Source organism: Sinohyriopsis cumingii, chromosome 1 (genome assembly GCF_028554795.1).
Source record: "Sinohyriopsis cumingii isolate HCF-2022 chromosome 1, ASM2855479v2, whole genome shotgun sequence".
In the NCBI taxonomy this organism is placed as follows: Eukaryota; Metazoa; Mollusca; class Bivalvia; order Unionida; family Unionidae; genus Sinohyriopsis; species Sinohyriopsis cumingii.
Window position 1 is genome coordinate 38988707 of NC_142961.1, and position 20987 is coordinate 39009693.

At 33.8% G+C, this 20987-nt stretch overlaps 1 protein-coding gene across 5 annotated transcripts in view; it reads right to left on the reverse strand.

The window, feature by feature from the left end:
* Positions 1-2114: 2114 nt before the first annotated feature.
* LOC149806745 (ornithine decarboxylase-like) overlaps positions 2115-20987 on the reverse strand; it is a 135242-nt gene continuing 116369 nt past the window's right edge. For all 5 annotated transcript variants that reach the window (XM_089957112.1, XM_089957105.1, XM_089957119.1 and 2 more), the window contains 3 exons: positions 16495-16616; positions 8910-9121; positions 2115-2277 (listed from right to left, as the gene is read on the reverse strand). In XM_089957112.1, coding sequence (XP_089813238.1) covers positions 2190-2277; positions 8910-9121; positions 16495-16616 — 422 coding nt within the window. In that variant the 3' untranslated portion in view covers positions 2115-2189. The remainder of the gene's footprint in view (positions 2278-8909; positions 9122-16494; positions 16617-20987) is intronic.

Genomic DNA, 20987 nt, shown 5'->3' on the forward strand with positions numbered 1-20987 from the left:
CATCATCATCCAGAAGATTTGGAGAAAATAAAATCATGTGATGAATTCGTGAAGGCCAGAAGAGAAACAGATCATTTCGCCGACAATATGATCATTAATAAGGATGAAACTCTAGTGTACTTTGATCGCATTCCTGGATGGACTAACGATAAGATGGAGGTCAAAAGTGTGAGAATTAGCAAGACAAGTGCAGAGTTGAAAAAATCTGACTTTTGTCCTTGCAGTTTCCGCTTCAGGTAGTGTGTTGCCTCTAGCAATTTTTCACGGTATGAGAAAGCTAAAAAAATATTCATGTACCAAAAGAATAGATCATACGTGTGCAGGAGAATGGCTGTGTTGATGAGATGCTGCTACAGTGGATTAAAGAGTTTAATCTAGCACAGTTTTATATTTTTTTAAATAAAATTTCAGTTGGAGTGCAATTTTCGACATGTTATTTTCGAATGATTTAAAGGGTGTCCAACTACTTACGATTCGAAAACAAACGGTGTGTCCCAGAACATACAGTGCACAAAAAAATTACTTTTAAAATTAATTTATGGTGTCCTAACAAATACGGTTTCCCAACATATACGGTAAATACGAGGTAAGTCAAGAGACTATAACAGCATCATATTTTGTATAGTAATCAAGAATCAAGTCTGCAGGACAAGTGACATAAGGCAATATCTCAAATGGATGCTTTTCTGTAATTTTGCATTATTTTCAGTTGAATTTTTCAATGCAGAATATATATTTTTATATGTTTATGTGTTCACAGATTTGTAAAATCAATTATTTAGTTTCAAGCCAGATTCTTTACATCATGTTGTATATATTGTATATAACAGATAGAAGGCCTCAAGGTAGATTAGTATTGTAACTAATTGAGTTGCCTTCTCTAAATAAAGTCATCATCATTATTATTATTATTATTATTAACTCCAATATCTCTTGCCTTGGATGTCATATAATTACATCTGTATATTTGTTTTTGTGCACACCTTGGTTAATAAAGTCCTGTTTAATTCATATCTATTATTATTTTGAAACCTTCTAAAATGTCTGAAAAACAACTGAAACTTCAGTAAAAATATGATGATCAAAATTTTAGTGAAGTCTCACAAAAATTTTACTCAAGTTTTTTGTGAAACCTCACAAATATTTTTGTGAAATCTCACCAAACTTTTTAGTAAAATGAAAAAGACTTAAGTGATGCCATCATGGATTAGGTTTTGTATGCAATGAAAGAAAATGAGGACAAGAAAAACCGAAGTCTTATTTGATAATGTCTGTCAAAATAATCCATTTTAAAAATTATTGTGAATATTTAGCATAGATTCCAAATAATGTCTAAGAATCATAAAGCAGTTTAATATAAATCTGAAGCAGATTTGGTATGGTTTAGGCAGAAAGTGCTTAAAAAATCCTGTCTGAAATCTGTTTTAAGTATGCCTGGAAAATTTCATATGGGATGGACTATTACCAAATTCCATATGAAATATTTACAAATTCCAAATGAACTATTCACAAATTCCATATGGACTATAGCCAAATTCCATACGGATTAATCAGAAATTCCATATGGATTATTGCCAGATTCCATATGGAAAACCTACAAATCTCATGGACTAATTTGCATATTTCGTGGGATTTTCCATACGGAGTACGTACAGAATCCATAACATTTCCATATGCATACACTGAAATCCATAAGAGTGGTTCAGCTATAGAATAAAAATGTCCACATGGATATTTCTGTAAAAGTACATATGGATTCCATGTCCAATCCATGTGGAAAATTTTGTATGGATCTGGTTGTCTTTAATAGTGTTGATAACCACACACTAAGAAACATCCACCAGACTCGGTGTTCAGGGGACATGGATATAATTAAGTTTAAAAACTTTTCTCAAAAGCACAAGTGATTCCTCATGGATTTACCACAATAAATTTACATGATCCTCGTTTGTGATATCGCATAGGTCTCAATAGCATTTTTGGTTGAGAGACCTGTCACTTATTTTTACACCACCAGCAGCAGGGAGGGGACAACCAAAATTGAATGTCGAGTCGGTAAATAAGGACGCATATAGGAACAATATAAGGGAAAGAATTAGAGAAAAGTGAAAGCATTCTAAAATAAAATAAATTTATCTTTATTGTCCAACATCATAAAATACAGCTCCAAACACAACACCAGTTTAAAACTAAAGGGTATGCTCTGACTTCAGATGCTTTGGCATTTGCCTGATAGAGGCTTTCTCCTTTCTCTGCTGTTTTGGGTAAACTTCATACCTGGAAAAATATTCAGTAAAGATTATTACAAGACATCATTATAGCCTGGAAACATAAAATGTTTGACAATTAAGTAAATTATAAAATTACATGCTTAAGAGTTTGGTGATTTGTTCATTGGCATCACATGTATTATACATTTGGTTGCTAAAAATAGGATTAATGCTCACAACTTATTGCAATTTCAGTACTTGCAAAAGCTTCTGCTTGTGAAAACTTTAAACAACAACAAATTACAGAATAGCATATAGTGTAGTGTTTTTTTCTTACATCAAAATGATGTGTCAGCCTGTCCTGTATGCCCTTTATTGCTGCACCTTTGCCCGTCCACCTGTGCCCTTATGAACTTATTTTAACTGAAGTTATCCTCTTGCAGAGATTGAAAAATGTTACTGTAAATATTTAACCAACTCACATTTGTCAATGCACATATATAGTTGTTCTGAGGAAATAAAAATGTCATACAAGCAGCAATAATGGCCCCACTTTCTAACTTACATTATACAGAATTAAACATACTGCATCTTTTATTTTCATTCTAAAAACATATTTTCAAGATTTAGTTTAAAATGTTCACATATTACTTGAGATTTGGTTATGGTTCCATTCATACAATTTACTCTCATAAGGCCAATATTGGAAACCAATTGCTTACTGTATTTAAAAAAATATGCTACAGAATTTTCACTTATCAATTAGCTAGTTATTACAATTTGTCATTTATTATTTTAAATTTAATTTATTGTTTTATTTGCTGAAATAGGCAGTATATTTTGAGTTTGTTACATGTCATTAAACAATAACTTTATGTAAATATGTTTTCATGGCTTAATATCAGTGTTTCTTTCACAGAATCCTTTCCATCTCCAATTTTTTCCTTACCTTCTTTTTTACATTTTAGGTACAACATATTCTGATGCAACACAAGTACTGGTAAACGGCACATGATATGTCTGTTATGTGAACTTTCCCTATTCATAACCGTAACCGTGACCTCTAGACCTGACTATTGTATGATAATATGTGGACCTGGGTAAAGCTTCATCAAAACACCAGAAATGCAATAACATAATGTGTCACGCTAAAACATGAATTTCAATAATAATAAACAAAACACCACCACCTCAATTTAACATGTAGCACATATAAATGGTAAACAATCCCGCTTAGAGTTCATGGAAAACAAATCTTGGGACACTTTAATACAGCTAACTTTCATAAAGGCAAAGAGGTCAAGTGAATGGTGAAGCCATCTGTTGTGGCAATGTGTCTTTGAAGTCAGATATTACTCTATATTTAAACCGTAAAACATAAATTTTTCAAACAAAATATCTAAATGCATTTCCTGTGATTCTGGAAACAAAGAACTATTCAGAAAAGCAAGCAAAGCCCAGCAAAACTAAATTTTAAAATTTTAAAACTCCTAGTTGGCAGTGTATGACTTGTGAATCACAGCAGCACATGCTACAAAACAACATCCTGTACTGACATAGGTCATAGGTCAATCTGGATTGTACAACATCTATCAAAAACGCAGCACCACCTGTTGATAACAATAGGACAAGAATTTCATTCCTGATCTTCTCAAATTCAAGACTGTTTTTCCTGACAGATATACTTTGTCAACATTCCGTACTGTTATGTATATTTAATTTGCTTTGTTTGTTAGTTTTTTTTAATTTTATTTCATTACTTGCTATTGTAATGTAACATTGTATGTTGGACTTGACCTTATCCAAAACTGAGTTCATTTCTGCTTGACCCAAACCGACTTTATTTTCTTTTATTCACTGTAAACAACTAATAAATAGCTAAATTATTCTCTATATGTATGGGTTTAAAATCAGTATTATAATTAATAGAAGAAGTAAATATGTTTATTTGGGTCTAGGTTTTGTAATTTTCTAACTGCATTATACATAATTCTGGTTATTGTTTTGTAAACATCAGGATTATTCTAGAAGGTTATTTTCCATTAGGTAATGCATAAGTGTCAACTTGTACGGTTTACCAGTAATTTGTACTTTTTTTCTTCTTCCATTTTTGTCAGTGTATGGTTTTTTGTACAAATTGTTGTGTGTTTTTTTATTTATATTTTTCATTTTATGTGCATCCAGTACTCTGGACATACTTTTTTTTAAAACAAGAATTCAATCAGATCAGGGTGGCCTAAAACAACCAATCAAATCATACTCAAAACCACGCTTTTCCTTTGATAATAAAATGAGTTTCATTTCATGCTTCAACTTCTGTGTGTGAAGATATTGTCGTTTTTCGCTCTGAAATTTGATGCTCACTCAGATTTCTAATATTGACTAACTACCTGTGTAGTAAGTATGTTTTCTTATTTTATACATTATTATTCTATTATTTATACTTATTACTACCAAATGAATAAAGTTTACATCAATTTTCATATTTTACTTAGTGTGGCAGTCATGTTGGTGTAACCGTAATTCATCCGACTTTTCTGTGTGGAGATGTAGTCAATTTATTAAAATTTTTAACAATATACTAATTAAAAATAAATAGTCTGCTGAATTTAGCACCAGCATTTTATTGTGCTGTCATAGTTTTGAATTAAGTTTGTCAGATACGTAATGCAAACAGGAAGATGCATTGCCATAATGACGGACGTAGTAAAGATACTGAGTGACGTCATTCTCATGGCTCAAAAATATGTAACACTGCCAATTTATATCAAGTTTTTTACCAAAATCGGCACACCATATAGCAAATCCATAACGTTTCAAACACCAGATATGCAATTTTAATAGAAACGATCAACAGCTTACGAGGTATAAACTTCTGCACTGCTACTTTGTCAATTTTTATTTTTTTATTTTTTAGATTTCAATTTTTGGATAGCTCCTGGTGTAATATCCTGGGGTTTATGGGGAAAAATATTTGTAATTGGGAGACCTTCCTCTATCACAAGTCAAATCTAAAAATTTTAATTATTTTTTATATATTTCTTTCATCTAGTTGAAATATTCTATCCATCAAATGGATGAGCCTAACTCAAAGAAACACAAGCTTGAAGACACTGGCAAGTTTCAGGCTCGCTGGAAAAAATCTTCCATGCCATTGCAGATGTATCCAAGTTATGATCTTTCCATGATTTTTATAAAATATGCAGTAAAAACATTAAAGTGGTGGCATTGGGCATATATGATCTGGAGGAACATGTCAGGACAAAACTGCACAAAAGAAATTTTGAAATGAAGAAGGGAGCATCCTTCAAAAGCTTCTTAGTTCAGCAAAAGCAGGAAGATGATAGGGTTACAAGTAAAAAGAATGAAATAAAGTTTCAGAAATGTAAATAATTATGTAAATATGTGTAAAAATACTTTGTGTGGAGCATTTATTGTTTTAAAACTGTTGATCCTATATAATGTATCAATATATTTTTCATGTAAGGTTATTTTGGTCTTTGTAAGGTTTTTATTGGTTTGGCATACAGGTTTTCATCTCAAGGGTTGACACCTATGGTAATGGGTTTTATTAGAAAAAGCTAATTGTGACCTGAGGTCAAGTAGATAACTATATATAGTGTAACTAAGAGGATTTTATCAGTTGCTTTAAGATCTAGCACTTTGAAATTGTATATTCTGTTGGGCCAGTTGAGCTGAATTTGATTTCTTCAAATTATTGAATTTAAATGATTATTTTCCCTGGAAATACAAAAGTGCTCTGATAAAATTCTTGGATAAAGACATTCATTGGAATTTATAGTGAATTCAGACCTGGAATTATATTACTGTGATTCAACAAAAAGACTGTTGGCACATCAACACTATGAAGATGATGATGTGTCTGTTAGAGCTTCTAGATTTTAAATTTATTTGGAACTTCTACTGAATTTTATTCAGGACTTTAACTTATTAGGACTTGTGTCTGTAATTCTTGGATTATTTTGGGATTTAATCAAATTTTACAAAACATGTTGTCTTTCACTCTTTTCTGTTACTTGTGTTAACAGTACAACACCTGTCATCATGCACCTTAGAATCTAATTTCAGAAAAAAACTGTTGCTTGGAACTTTTTCTAGATTGGGATGATTTTGCTGATGTAATAACTTTTTCTAGATTGGAATGATTTAGCTGATGTAATAACTTTTTCTAGATTGGGATGATTTTGCTGATGTAATAACTTTTTCTAGATTGGGATGATTTAGCTGATGTAATAACTTTTTCTAGATTGGGATGATTTTGCTGATGTAATAACATTTTCTAGATTGGGATGATTTTGCTGATGTAATAACTTTTTCTAGATTGGGATGATTTAGCTGATGTAATAACATTTTCCAGATTGGGATGATTTTGCTGATGTAATAACTTTTTCTATATTGGGTTTATTTCATTGATGTAAACATCCCATTTCTGGAATATTTAGTGCCATAAGGTGATATATTACATCCATAATCATGTATAATGCAACAAAATGTATAACCACTAATATTCTCATAAAGAGTAATGGCCCTAATGCTGTCTTCTTATGTTACAAGTACTTCACATGGGTTGCCAGGTGTTATACATTGCATTTTATTTCATGCGCCTACTTCATCTTTATTATTTGGGAATGTGAAATCTCTTTCATTTCTTCCGTCCTTCTTGTGAACCTTGAGTAGGAGTAAAGACCACATAACTTTTTTAAATATTTCTTTCAAATATGGTACTTCATCTGCTACTTTTCACAAATATATTCTGTCTACCAGCAGGACACTGACAGGAAATGCAAAGTGGAGAATGTGTTGATTTACTTTAGTAGCCACTCCAGACTTTCTTCCAGACATAATTGAAGCCCCATGAGAACCAAATCCTATAACGTTAATCCTAAGTCATGCCGTTCAAATTCAAAAATGTCTCCAAAGCTTCTGATGACATTTTAAAAGTTACACTAACATGCAAGACCTTTAGATTTCCCAAGAAAAATCTTTCTGTATCAAGATCATTATCATTTAAGTTACAAGTATTTTTTTTACAGAATTGTCTATGCTTTTTAAGATCTTAAAACTGTTTTTAAAAACTCATTAGCTTGTCATTCCTTCTTTATTCTTTATGTTCTAAAATTTCATCAAAATTTTCAATGAACTTGTTAAAGAAGAGTATGTATCATCTCTCCCACATAAAAATCACTTGTATAAAGGCTATTTTTCCCAACAAAGTTCCAATAAACTTGAATAATTCCTGGCAGAAATATACTTTTTCACAGTATATAAAGCAATTTTCAATGCAGCAATCCAAATCTTTTCCTTTTAAACTTGTTTTGTCCTGAAATTTATGTATCACTCCTCAGCTATAAAGGGTTTTGGACAATTTCCTTTGAATCCCAGTTCTAAATATAAACCATGCTGAATGAACCTTACAGAAAGAAGACTGATACATTAAAGTGCATAATATACAAATATTTGAATTTGCCACATATTTAGTATAATTATCACACACATGAAAAGCACATGTGATTTCTCCCCTTTGAACTTGTATTCTTACAGGAGTTGCTAAATGTAGAATGGAGGGAATCTCCTGAATGCCACAATGTGAAGCCCTCTCACACAAACCTGAAGACCTTTACTTTTTGAAATGAATGCAATGTTATACAGTCAGACAGGATATGTTTCCGGTCATTATACCTTTTCAGTCAGGATATGTTTCCAGTCATTTGTTCACTACATTCTGTCTAACATGTTGAAGAAGTGTGCAATTAACAGTGTAATTATTTTGCATGTACTCTTTTAAAAAGAATGAAATAAAGGTAGGAGGTACACAAATGCAGTGACAGCATGGGTTTAAAAAAATGTCAAAAATTGGTAACAGTTCAATTTATAAATTGGGTTTTAATGTAAGGAGAACCAAACGGCAATCAGTACTGACAAGACAAGTGTAGAAATGATGTACTTTCATAATTATTAGAAAATATTGACAATTTGATGTGGACAATTGACAGTTTAAGCAGTGGGAATCTTTACGTCTTTAAAATTAATGGAGCTGATGATAACTGGTTATTTGAACATTTGATTTTAAACATCAGTTTTAATGTGCAGAGATCAATATGGTGGGCAGCACTGAAGCAGCAGGTGATGGCAGCAATGTATATGCTGATTTTGATGAATTTAGACACTTCAGTATTGAAAATTTACATTTTGGGCACTGAAGATCAGGATCTTGACTTTGACAAAAGAAACGGAGGTGATAAATGGCTGGTTAATAAAAAAATTCTCAAAACTGAATCTGAATGTGCAGCGATCAAAATGGCAGACAGTACAGGCAAGTGATGGCAGTGATGCAAGATGCTGATTTTGATGTAAATATACACAAGTTTGTGGGGGAAATTAATAGTTTAGGGAATTGTGATCTTGAGTACATTAAACGAACTGAGTGGATGAAAAATAGTTAATTGGTATTGTGGAATCAACTAATGACAATCATACTGACTTTGATATTCTGCAAGCCATGGTACAGCTCATGCAATTTTTCACACATTACAGCGGGAACTTAATCCCCTCCATCTTTGCTCCTTGACTGAGTGATTAATACCTAAAAGTTACATGGGCTGGTTGACATTACTGATTGACAATTAAATAGCCAATGAATGAAGACCAATCATGAAAAGACTGAGAGGTTCTCCTTACCAAACATCTGCAAGGCAGTAGTAATAACGGATCGGTGGTGGAGTCCCCTTCAAGGTTGATGTGGCAGCCATGGTGTATGCACCCATGTTCATGAAATACAGCCAGTCTCCAACGTTCAATTCTGGAAGAGAAGTCTTTGCCAGGATGCAATCCAGGCTATCACAGGTTGGACCCCACAGGCTGCACTCATATGTAAGGTCCATCTCTGGTTCCTGTAGCAAACATAAATAAATTTCTTAGCAAGTTCTAACCTAAAAACTTTGTATAATTACTTCTCCTTTGATAAGTTTCTTTGTTTTTAAGATTTTGTATCATCTTCAAATATATACACTTCAATACCAAGTTTGCCACATTTCCATAAGCAGTTTTAGTATCCCCACTAACTCCCTTTGCCACCTACAGATGGCCCCAGTTTCAAGCTGAGTGGAACATTATGTAACGGAATGCTCACATTGCAGGGAGGCTGGGAGGCTATTAAAGTAATTGGGTAAGTATTATATGAGAAAAATAATTTACTAAAACAATTTGCTTTCTCCTACAAATATGTTCCCCGATCATATTAATGTTAAGAGAATAGGTAATAGGCATAGTGAATGTTGAGCATCCAACCTGTACTCCAGGTAACCTCTGAGGAGAGAATATTGGATACTCCATATATATACTCCATATGAAGGTTCACCTACTCTCCTAATTGGAAGCAGCACAACTGGAAGTGATGTGGATAATACATCTAGAAAGGAGAAATAATGAGATCTTCTTACCACATACAATTATTGGGTGAATCCAGTGAAAGCTGAGCAGGATGTTTGTCCAGAGGTTGTGCTGATGTCAATTGGGTCTGGAATCTACTTGTGCAACTGAGGCTGGGCCTACCATATCCAGAGTGTATCATTATGGAGCCAAGCCTCAAAGATAAAAACTCGAGATGGTTGACTGTGCAAGCCAAACAAATGACTTGACAACATCTTTAATAGAAACATAACAGCCAAAGGCAAGGCTTCTCAGTATTGCTCTTACTTCGTGAGCTTAGATCTTTATGAGGCAACTCTGTTCTGGCAATAAGTCAGAGTACCCTACATGTAATAATTACAAACTTCAGCCATAAGTAGAGGGCTTGAAGGGTTATGTCCTCTTTCCCAAGTTTAACTTTTAGAAAGAGGGGTCTTTGAGTCCTACGAACTAGCTCAGTTTGCTTCAGATAACGTCTGAGCACACATAGCAGGTCCTGTTGGAAATCAACTTGGGATGTGTCCATATAGGAGAAAGGATGTATGATTGTTGTTTTTTTTATTGTCCACTGATGGCAACCTGTTCTTGGTGATGAAACGACTGCTGAGCCATCTGAGTGAAACTGAAGGTAGGATGGATTAACAGAGAGGTTATGTAATTCACTGACTCTGCAAGCTGAAGTGAGCACTATCATGAATCAGGTTTTGTATGAAAGAAGTTTCAATTAGGTCCTGGCTACAGGCTCTAGTTTGTTTGAATTCAGCCAAGGCAGAACCCAGGAAAGATTCCACTTTGGGAACAAAGTGAGTAATTTAGGCCTAAAATGTTGAAGTTGGACAACAAATCAGAGGTCTCTGTTACAACCACGATCCTCCCTGCCATGATGATGGAGAATGTCCTATATAATAGAACGGTAGCCCTTAATAGTAATCGGAGCCAACTATTTTCTCCTCGAACAGCAAAGAAAAGTCAACTCCTTGTGGGACAGATGCACTTAGAGAAACAATGTTTTTGACTTTGCACCAATCCCTTCATAGGCCTTTAAAGTGGAGGGACTTCTATCTCATGCACTTCTCTCCATGGACTGTGTCACATGCCCCCTATGGAATTATTACTAACCTCAGAGAAGGATGGACAATTAAAAGGTTAAATAGCTCCAAGCCCCCTGTCAGCAAAGCCAATGGTCTAGGTGTATAAATATAAAAATAATAAGGTGAAAGGTATAACAATTTAATAAACTATATCACACTATTCAACAATAACAGGAAAATTTTTCAATGCAATTGCTTCCAATCAATATAAGTCCTATCCAAATTGCCCATTATTTCATCATGTGAAGTTAAAGGTGAGAGTGTTTTCTTCCCATGTCCCTTCTATGTTAACTCATCGGTAACTTCTGTCATGTATTTCTTTGTCAGTACTTCCAGTGCCCTTGTTTCCTTTCTCCCGGCTCTCCTTGTCGGTACTTCCGGTACCCTTGTTTCCATTCTCCCGGCCCTGTGCCTTTCTACAACTGCCTAATTCCTCTTCTCATCTCCTCTCTAATCTTTAGGGGGCAACCTATCCCTCCCAGAAAGCTTCCTCAGAAGCCTTTGTTCCAAATCTCATCTGAAGTTCCTAGAACTCCCCTCCCACCCTTTTAACCAGAGCACAACTTTGGCACTTGGAGCACAGTCTAGTGTCTACAACTTCCCTATGATCTGCTCACCCATGTCAGACTGGTATGATCATTTTCATTTAGGACCAACCAGGCACAATAAGATGGTTTTTTTTGTGAAATCCTCATGTTCATATGGTTTTCCATTTAGGAGTAATGACAGCATGATTTACAAGATGGCTGATATGGCAGCCATGTTTGATGGCAGATCAGCATAATAATCAATTTCCCTGACATATCACTTCTACACACCTATAATAGGTCACTTCCACACACCTATAATAGGTCACTTCCAGAACCTATAATAGGTCACTTCCACACACCTATAATAGGTCGCTTCCACAACCTATAATAGGTCACTTCCACACACCTATAATAGGTCACTTCCACACATCTACAATAAGTCACTTCTACACACTTATAATAGGTTACTTCCACATGCCTATAATAGGTCATTTCCACACATCTATAATAGGTCAGTTTCATACACCTATAATAGATCACTTCCACATACGTATAATAGGTCACTTCCTCACATCAATAATAGGTCACTTCCACATACCTATAATAGGAGACAATGCCAGCACCAGTTTTAGTAGGTTAAAATGTCTTTACGAAATGTTTGTAAACTATGCAATACAATTTCATAAGAATAATTAATGTGGGATTTTCAGTAAACCTCTGCCTTGATTGCTTGTACCCAGATAACTTGCAAACCTTGTTATAATGTGGCAGTTGGCCTTTATGTTGTTGGACATGTAGAAAATTGCGATCAAAACTAGCAAATGACATTTTTATATATTGCTCATTTTATCACTGAAAATGGTAGTTAGTGCATGGAAATCTGAATCAGCATCATGAAATTTTCAACTTTCAAAATGAAGCCATATGTTTTGTTAACATTTTCCACAATATTTTCAGTACAATGTAAATAATAATATTTGACGATATTTTGATCCATGAAAATGAAGTAATGCCTACTGGTGGTGGCACTGTAAGAAATAAATACCAATTAAATAAGTTTTGTCAAGTGAAATTGTATTTTAGTCTTATCTTTTAATTCGGTTTCAGTGTAATCATAATAAATACTATATGCCCTCTAGTATTCAAGTGTGAATGGTGTCAATCTACCATCACACACATTTCCTAGTACCTAATTAAGTATCAATCTACCATCACACGTTTCCTTGTACCTAATTAAGTGTCAATCTACCATCACATATGTTTCCTAGTACCTAATTAAGTATCAATCTACCATCACATGTTTCCTAGAACCTAATTAAGTGTCAACTATATTTTAACCTCTTATTGGTGGAAGTGTTTGTTGTATTGTTACCATCAATTAAGAGTAAGCCTGCTTTGCATTATCACATAATGTCTTTTAAAGGGAGTGAAATAGTAAATAAAAGAGTTCAAACACATGCAAATCCTATACACATAAGAAAGTGCAGACACAATAGTGTCAGGTCAACTCATTTCAATTGACCAATTTGAACACTGTGATAAATATTATCATGTAGGTAACATAAATAAAGTATCGAACATTAATCAGTGGTTTATCCTACTACTGCTAACTCACAAATGTGATCACTGACAGCAAGAGAAATAAAGTGAAAGGATTACTCTGTGTATGAAAATCTTTGTTTCAGACATATGGTTCATTATGGAGAAGTGAGTTCCAAAGTTTGTAGTGAACTTAAAATTCCCTACTTGGCACTCATACGTTTGCTCAAGGATGAGCAGAAACTTCACTATTACATTGCAATAAAATTGTGGTATCAATGTTTTATTATTAGAACAATAATTTTTAAAACAAAATCAAATTTCAATGCTGACAGTTGTGTCACAAATTAAATGTTCCATGTTTTGGAAAAAGAAAATCTTGTTCTGTTGTGAGTAAATGATAACACTTGAACATATCTTCATTATTCACATGAGAAAAGCAGGTGATGTAAGACACGATGTTTTTTTTTGGGGGGGTGAACATGATGTGTCTTGAAGCCTCTTGGAGTAATGTTTCTAATGGTCTCTCAATCATGGTAGGATATCTTGAAAATAAAGATAATTTATGCAGAAAAGCAAACAACTTCATTAGAAAAAGCATTTTATAGACAATTATTCCCAACATGAACATAAAACAAGAATTAAACAATTTAACAATTAAACCATTTAAAAGCTGCCCATACCCCATCTTCTCATTGCTCACATCTAGTTGGGATTGGATCCCCTTCTTAAATTTTCAAAAGTCTCTTGGTAACTCACACCCTTGCTTAAACTGATGTCTGTTTTTCTGGCCCCCACTGTACATGAGTTTTCAGGGAAGAGATGTATAAAGAAAATTTTAAAAAGTTCAAAAATTGAAACCACCATATGTGACTTTAAAGAGAATCTTTATTAAAGTACAAGTGCACCCTTTCTGAGTGTTTATGGAATGACTGAAAGCAAATTTTTAAAGTGAATTATGTACCTGACCACATCACGTTAGAGTTATAAGTATCCAAATCCAGACCCATAAAAATGAAAATCATCTTTTCCTATTTCATGTTGCCCAAGGGCAATAGCTCTTGCCTATTACCTCCCCTTGTTGATATGTGAACAATGATGCTCACATGGTGGGGTGGTTGGGAGGGGTTTTAAGTAATGTGATCAGGTATCTATTCTCTGAGAAGCATAATTCATTGAAAAATTTGCTTTGTGAGTATTTATGGAATGGTGTTACATTCGGAAACCTCAGGAATAAATTATAGACTGATTATAAACTCTAATGACTACTGTTCTTGGAACCCAACTTTCACTTATCCCTGTGGGATAAAGCAAAAGTATCCATATTTATTACAAGTTATATTTATTTCAGCATTTTCAGATACCAGAAGTTCATATACTGATATGCAACCAAGTTAAATTTCACAGAGCAATAACGTTTTCTAGCATAGACATATGGCATCTATTTCTGGCATAGTGATCAATATAAATAAAAACTCTCAGCTAATGAGTCCCTGCTTTCTCCAACCACCTTTGCAGTGGTGGGACTATTTGATGGAAGTCAGGAAATTTTGAGTTTATTTAAGTCACCAGCCCGGGGCCTGTGCCTAATAGATTGATACATCATGAAATAGGAAAAGATGATTTTTTCTGGAGCTGAATTCTTGGGTCAAAAGCCAATACCACTATAATGTAGTCTAGTCTGTCATATCAAGGTATAGCAGAAAGTTATTGACTGAATAGCATTCCTTGTGTCAAAGCAGATCACCATGGGAATTCTTGCTCTGATATTTAAATGGAGCAGGTATATTTTAAACACTGGTAAAAGCAGCACTATTTTACTCAGTGTCATAAAAATTTTAAAGCACCCATATCTTTAGACAATAACAAAAGCAACAAAAAATTACAGTACTTTACAAATTGCAAATGCAGCTAAAGGAAACCAATTTTTCCTAGCAAAATATGTTTCTTCAAGAATACTTACCCACCCATAATACCTTAGGAGAACTACTACTACAATTTAATAAACATCAAAAAACAAAAGCTGCCAACATGTTTGCTGAGCTTGGCAATGTTATTAGACGCAATTATTTGACCAGAAAATAATGTCCTCTTTATTAGCTGGAAACTGAAAGGGTATGAAATTGTTCAGCTTTAATTTTTTTTATAAAAATGACTCGTGACCATTGCAGGCCTACTGCAATTAGTTCTTGGGTTTTACATGTGTTTGGGGTTTACTTATGAATTCATTACTAATTTCCTATTTTTTTAATAAAAATATTTTACCAATATGGAAAAGCATGTTCACAAATGCAGTTTGTTCTCTGTACTTTGCGAGAAAAAAAACTGTATTATCATCTTGGGGAAAAGATCGTGTATGAATTTGAATATAATATGATAGGATTATGGCATGGTTCATGAAATTTTAAATACATGTACGTGTATTTTTCTCGTACCCGGAAAAATACTTTTTTTAAAGTATGAGAAATAGTGTTTAAAACGTTTATCATTTTGGTGAAGAGTTCGAGTATGAATTCAAATATAATACGATCGTGGCTTGGCTTCTGAAATTTAACCATTGAAGAGACCATTGTCTGTATAGTTGATTGTTCTTGAACAAAACTTTGGCTAGTATATTAGGAGTACTAGGATAAGACAAACTTGTACGAGGATTTGTTGTTGACAACACCACTTTAGAAAGTCCCACACCAGGATACAAAGGTCTTGGGACTTGGTTCCTTTTTGTCATTTGAGATAAGACACCACTGTATAGTGGTCAGACAGAATAAGAACACCCTTGCTATGCAAATATTCTTGCCACCAGTGAAAGGCTTTCACAATGGCCATCAGTTCTAGAATTTACTGATATGAAGATGTCATTCCTGGGCAAAGCACACACCGATGGCTTCCCAAAAAGATGGTAGTAGGTGGGCTACTGTGCCTTTCATACTTGCATCAGTACAGGCTGTCATCTCAGGTGGTTGTACCCACCATGACCCAAGTTAGGTTGCCCCAATTCCACAGATGGTGCCTCAATTTTGTGCAGATGGTGAGTATGCTCCAGGGCAAACTTTAGGCCTCCATTTGGGCAGAAGAATCATTTATGATTGGGTAAAGTATTTTACAAAGAAAGATGATACTTTACAAACGCTGTTATTGATAGAAAACCTCAAAACTGACGGTTGGGATGGAGTTATTAAAGAACAGTATGTTAGCTAATGAGAAAAAATAGATCTGTTCCACCTCAAATGCAATAAGATAAGGAGGCATATCCTCTTGCATTTGAACTTTGACCAAAAAAAACTCAGCAAGACTGGAAAAAATATATATTTATGGTAGTCAAATGAAATTTAGTAGGCACATTTGTATTTATATGTAAATGATTTTGTTAGATTTTCAGGTCATTACAGCAATTATCTTGTTAACATTTTTTTTTAAAACTTGTTGGGCTATTTTCAATAGGAACCTCATTAGCACAATTTAGCAATGCACACATAAGGCATTTATATTTAACTGACCTGATGATATTTTGATGCTATCAAAATAATATTTCTAATTATTTTCTACATTTGAAAAGAGATTTTTTAAGGTTCACATCTTAGCAAATATACTTGAAAGGAAGAACTTTGTGCTCTGTACTGATACTATAGAAATCAGTACTCGCACGTCACTGTGATGTCAAGTCTATATCCCAGTTCATCTGTAATGACAACCTACCCCTGGAAGAGAGACTGCAACATGAGCATGGTCATACAGAAGGCAGCTGAATGATCCATAAACCCCATCATTGATGTAGTATTTAATGGCTGGCTCACTTGAGAGAACTCTAGGCGCCCCATCTGAAAGAAACAAATTATTCATAATCAAGATCACTTTTCTCAAGAAATATAATTTCAACATTTACTTGTCATAAATCTAATTCAACTAGAACAAACTGTTTATTACATCTGAATGCAGATATTACTATTTTTAATATGAAATGTTGACATATTTAAGTTCCATCAATGATAATATCTTCAATGTTCCATTTGTTGAATATAGCCAACATAATTACTTACCATTACAGCCACCTTATTTGCACTGTGACCCTTCCTTTCCAGTTACTTGCATTCCTTCCAGTTATTACTATTAGTATAATTAATGCAACAGGAAAATGAAACTTAATGCAAATTCTTGGCATTTATACCTATATCAGAACACTTCGATGTCATCAGAAAATTGAGAACTAAAGTATGTATTGCCTATGACTGAAAACGGTATGCAGAATAAAAGTAATTGGTCAAAGTATTCAAGAAATTAATATTGGATGTGAGACTGTCACAGTTTTTCATTTAGGACAAAGCAGACATCATAAGAAGTCTTTTGGTGAAAACCGCATCATAATGATCACCCAGGGGGAGTAGTGACTACAAGATTTTCAAGACAGTAATCATGGCAGCCATACTGGATGTATGACTGGCACCATTTTCAATTTTGACCAACTAGGTCTCACAATAAAGTTTATTGGTGACAAGACCATGTTGACATACCAAACATTTGAGAGGATCAGTGATAAAAATATTTACATCTCCACCATCATGGCAGCCATATTGGATGTACAACTGGCACCATTTTCGTTTAGGACCAACTAAATATCATAATAAGTCCACTAGTGAAAACCCCATGTTGATATATCCATCCATTCAGGAATACAGATAACAATATTTTCAAGATAGCCATCATGGCAGCCATATTGAGGGTCAGTCCTTTTCATTAAGGACCAACAAGACACAATAAGAACTCTTCTGATAAAAAGCTCATGTCAAAATTACTTTCCAATAAAGAGAAGTAGCAAAATCTACATTTTCAAGATGGACATCCTATCAGTACCATTATTTTTATAATCAATAAAATATTATAGGAGGACTTTTAGTGGAAAAAATCCCATGCTGGTAAGAGCATTCATTCAGGAGAAGTAGTGATAACAAGATTTTCAAGTTAGACACTGTGGCAGCCATATTAAACATCAGATTGACACTATTTTCATTTTAGAGTGACCAGACATCATGATAAGTGTTTTGGTGAAAACAATATGTCAATATGGCTTTCCATTCAGGAGGTGTAGTGATAACAAGACTTTCAAGCTGGCCTCTGTGGTGGCTATATTAGGCATCAAATTGGCACAGTTTTTTTTTAAAGGTCCAACTAGACATCATGACATACAAAAGACATTTAGAGCTAAAAAATATACTGGTCACCATGTGTAGCCTATCATATGTTGCAAAATGGTGTTAAACCCATACAAAAAAATCAGACATGCTCAATTCAATTTCATTAAATTTTTGCCTCTCTTGTGAAAACAACATAGTGCAACAAACACATAAGTAGAACCTTTTGATGTAACTTGGGTATCCTGTTTAAGTTTCCTTAAATGTTTCAATCAGTTGTTTTAACCAGCTGAGATTTAAAGCCTTGGCCCAAAGTTATCCAAGTGCCTATGATGTAGGATGAAAAGTGATCCAAGTGCCCATGATGCAGGATGAAAAATGATCCAAATGCCCATGATGCAGGATGAATTGTGATCCAAGTGCCCATGATGTAGGATGAAACGTGATCCAAGTGCTCATGATGTAGGATGAAAAGTGATCCAAGTGCCCATGGTGTAGGATGAAAAGCGATCAAAGTGCCCATGATGCAGGATGAAAAATGATCCAAGTGCCCATGATGCAGGATGAAATGTGATCCAAGTGCCCATGATGTAGGATGAAAAGTGATCCAAGTGCCCATGATGTAGGATGAGAAGATTAATATTTATATATTAGAAATTCTTGTGTGTAAATATTGCTTGAATGACTCACGTCATGTAATACATTTTATACTGCTTTATCAAAAATAGAATTTTCTAGAATTCTTTGCCTTACCTGCTTCACTGCAGGATCTGAAAAGCTAACATTCACAAGATCACAAATATAGGTTAATGTTAATGACTTTTGATGGGTTCAACCAACTAATTCATAAATGTAAACTTGATGGTGTCCATCTTGCCTAAATGATGTGATTAGAGGGAAATGTTCTAAGTCAAATACCATAAAATAAATCTGTACAAGTTTTCTTAAAAACAGTGAAGCTCAAACTTTAACACAATGCCTCATAAAAATTTGGTTTCAACAAACAAAATCCTTCTAAAGTCAATAAACAGAAATTGAAGAGCAAAGTTCTAAGTCAAACACCATCAAATATTAATGTGTTATAACTCATGGTCATAAACTAAGTAACAGAAAAGAGTGAAAGCCAACAAATTTTGTAATATTCAACAAATAATTTACTTCTCAAGAATAAAATTTAAAAAGAACTTACATTACTGTAAATTAAATCCCAAACAGTCCTAAAAGTTCTATCCAACTCCAAATATATGAAATTCCAGTCGATTTCCAGTGGCGTTCCAAATAAGTTCCAATATTAAATGTGCTGATGTACCTGTAGTCTCAAATGTCCAAATGTGCCAATGGCCTGAATGTGACAATGTGTTAACAGTCTTTTGTTGTATCACAATAGTATAAGCCAAAATCTCCTTCACTGAATTCACAATAAATCCAAATTAATAATTAGTCCAAGAAGTTGAGCACTTTGGAATTCCATTAAATAATATAAATAAACAAATCCACCCAAATTAAAAACTGAACACAACAAGATTAATTTCACTTCGGATGTTAAGGTAGGAATCAGGGATTTTTCAAATAAACAACATCGATATAAATCAAAGACAGAATAATAGGGCCAGGATGTAGGTCTGTTTCCTTTCTCAAACATTGAGAGTTGTCAACAAGTTTAGGAATTTCCAAGTAGAAAACTAATGTCCCAGACTCAAATTCAAATAAACACATTTACCTCCAATAATAATGATCTGAATATTTAATCTATAATCAAAGAGAAATATTCAGTATAGTTAACTTGATTCCCAAAATTGAGTTCATTTCTGCTTGACCCAAATTGACCTTTATTATTTTATTCATTGTAAACAACTAATACACAGCTAAATTATTCTCTATATGTATGGGTTTAAAATCAGTATTATTATTAACAGAAAAAGTAAATGTGTTTATTTCAGTCTTGGTTTTGGAATTTCCTAAATGAATTAAACATAATCCAAGTTATTGTTTCGTAAACATCACGATCATACTAGAAGCTTATTTTCCATTAGGTAACATTTTTTTTATTTTGAAAATGCTAATTGTGACCTGAGGTCAAGTATAGTGCAACTGAGAGGATTTTATCAGTTGCTTTAAGACCTAGCACCTTGAAATTGTATATTATGTTGTGTCCAGTTGGGCTGAATTTTATTTCTTTAAATTACTGAATTCAAATGCTTAATACATTCTCTGGAAAAACAAAAGTGCTCTGATAAAATTCTTGGATAAAGACATTCACTGGAATTTATAGTGAATTCAAACCTGGAATTATATAAGTGTGATTCAACAAAAAGACTGTTGGCACAACAACACTCTAGGAGCTATAACATGCACATCATAATCTTCAGTTCTACTGAATTTTATTCAAGACTTTAATTCTGTAATTCTTGGATTATTTTGGGATTTAATTTGTAATACCGTAAGTTATTTTTAAAAATTTTTTACTTTGTATTCAAGGGAAATAATATATTTATTAAATTTTACACAGCTTGCTGTCATTCACTCGTTTCTATTATTTAGTTTAAGAGCTAAGACTTGCAACAATATATATATATATAACATAATCATGGAGAAAGACAACTAATAATACAAATTACATTTACATAGCAAATGTAAAACAGTACAAATTCAACTTGAGCCAAGCCTTTTGATGTAAACAATCATACCAAACTTGACTTCAATCCATGAAGCTGAGCTTCCAACATTGTTGAGCTAAAATGAAATCAGAGATGGATGTGACATGAGGATATGTGACATGTTGGGAAAGGAAAAATAACATGGTGCCCCCTCAGACAGAGGCCACATGGGCAGATATAGTTGTGAGAGTTGTAATGTGATGGTAATTGAATGCAATGGGGCAGGACAGGACTAATGGATATGCATAACACTAAAGTTGTCCATCCTCATGAAAGACCCATCTAAGTTGAGACTAAATTTTGCTGTTAGGCAGGGGTACACAACAGAACAGTATAAGAAAGATGATCATGGGTAACACAACAATGATCTCCCCTCATGAAAGGCCCATCTCAAGAAATGCCACCC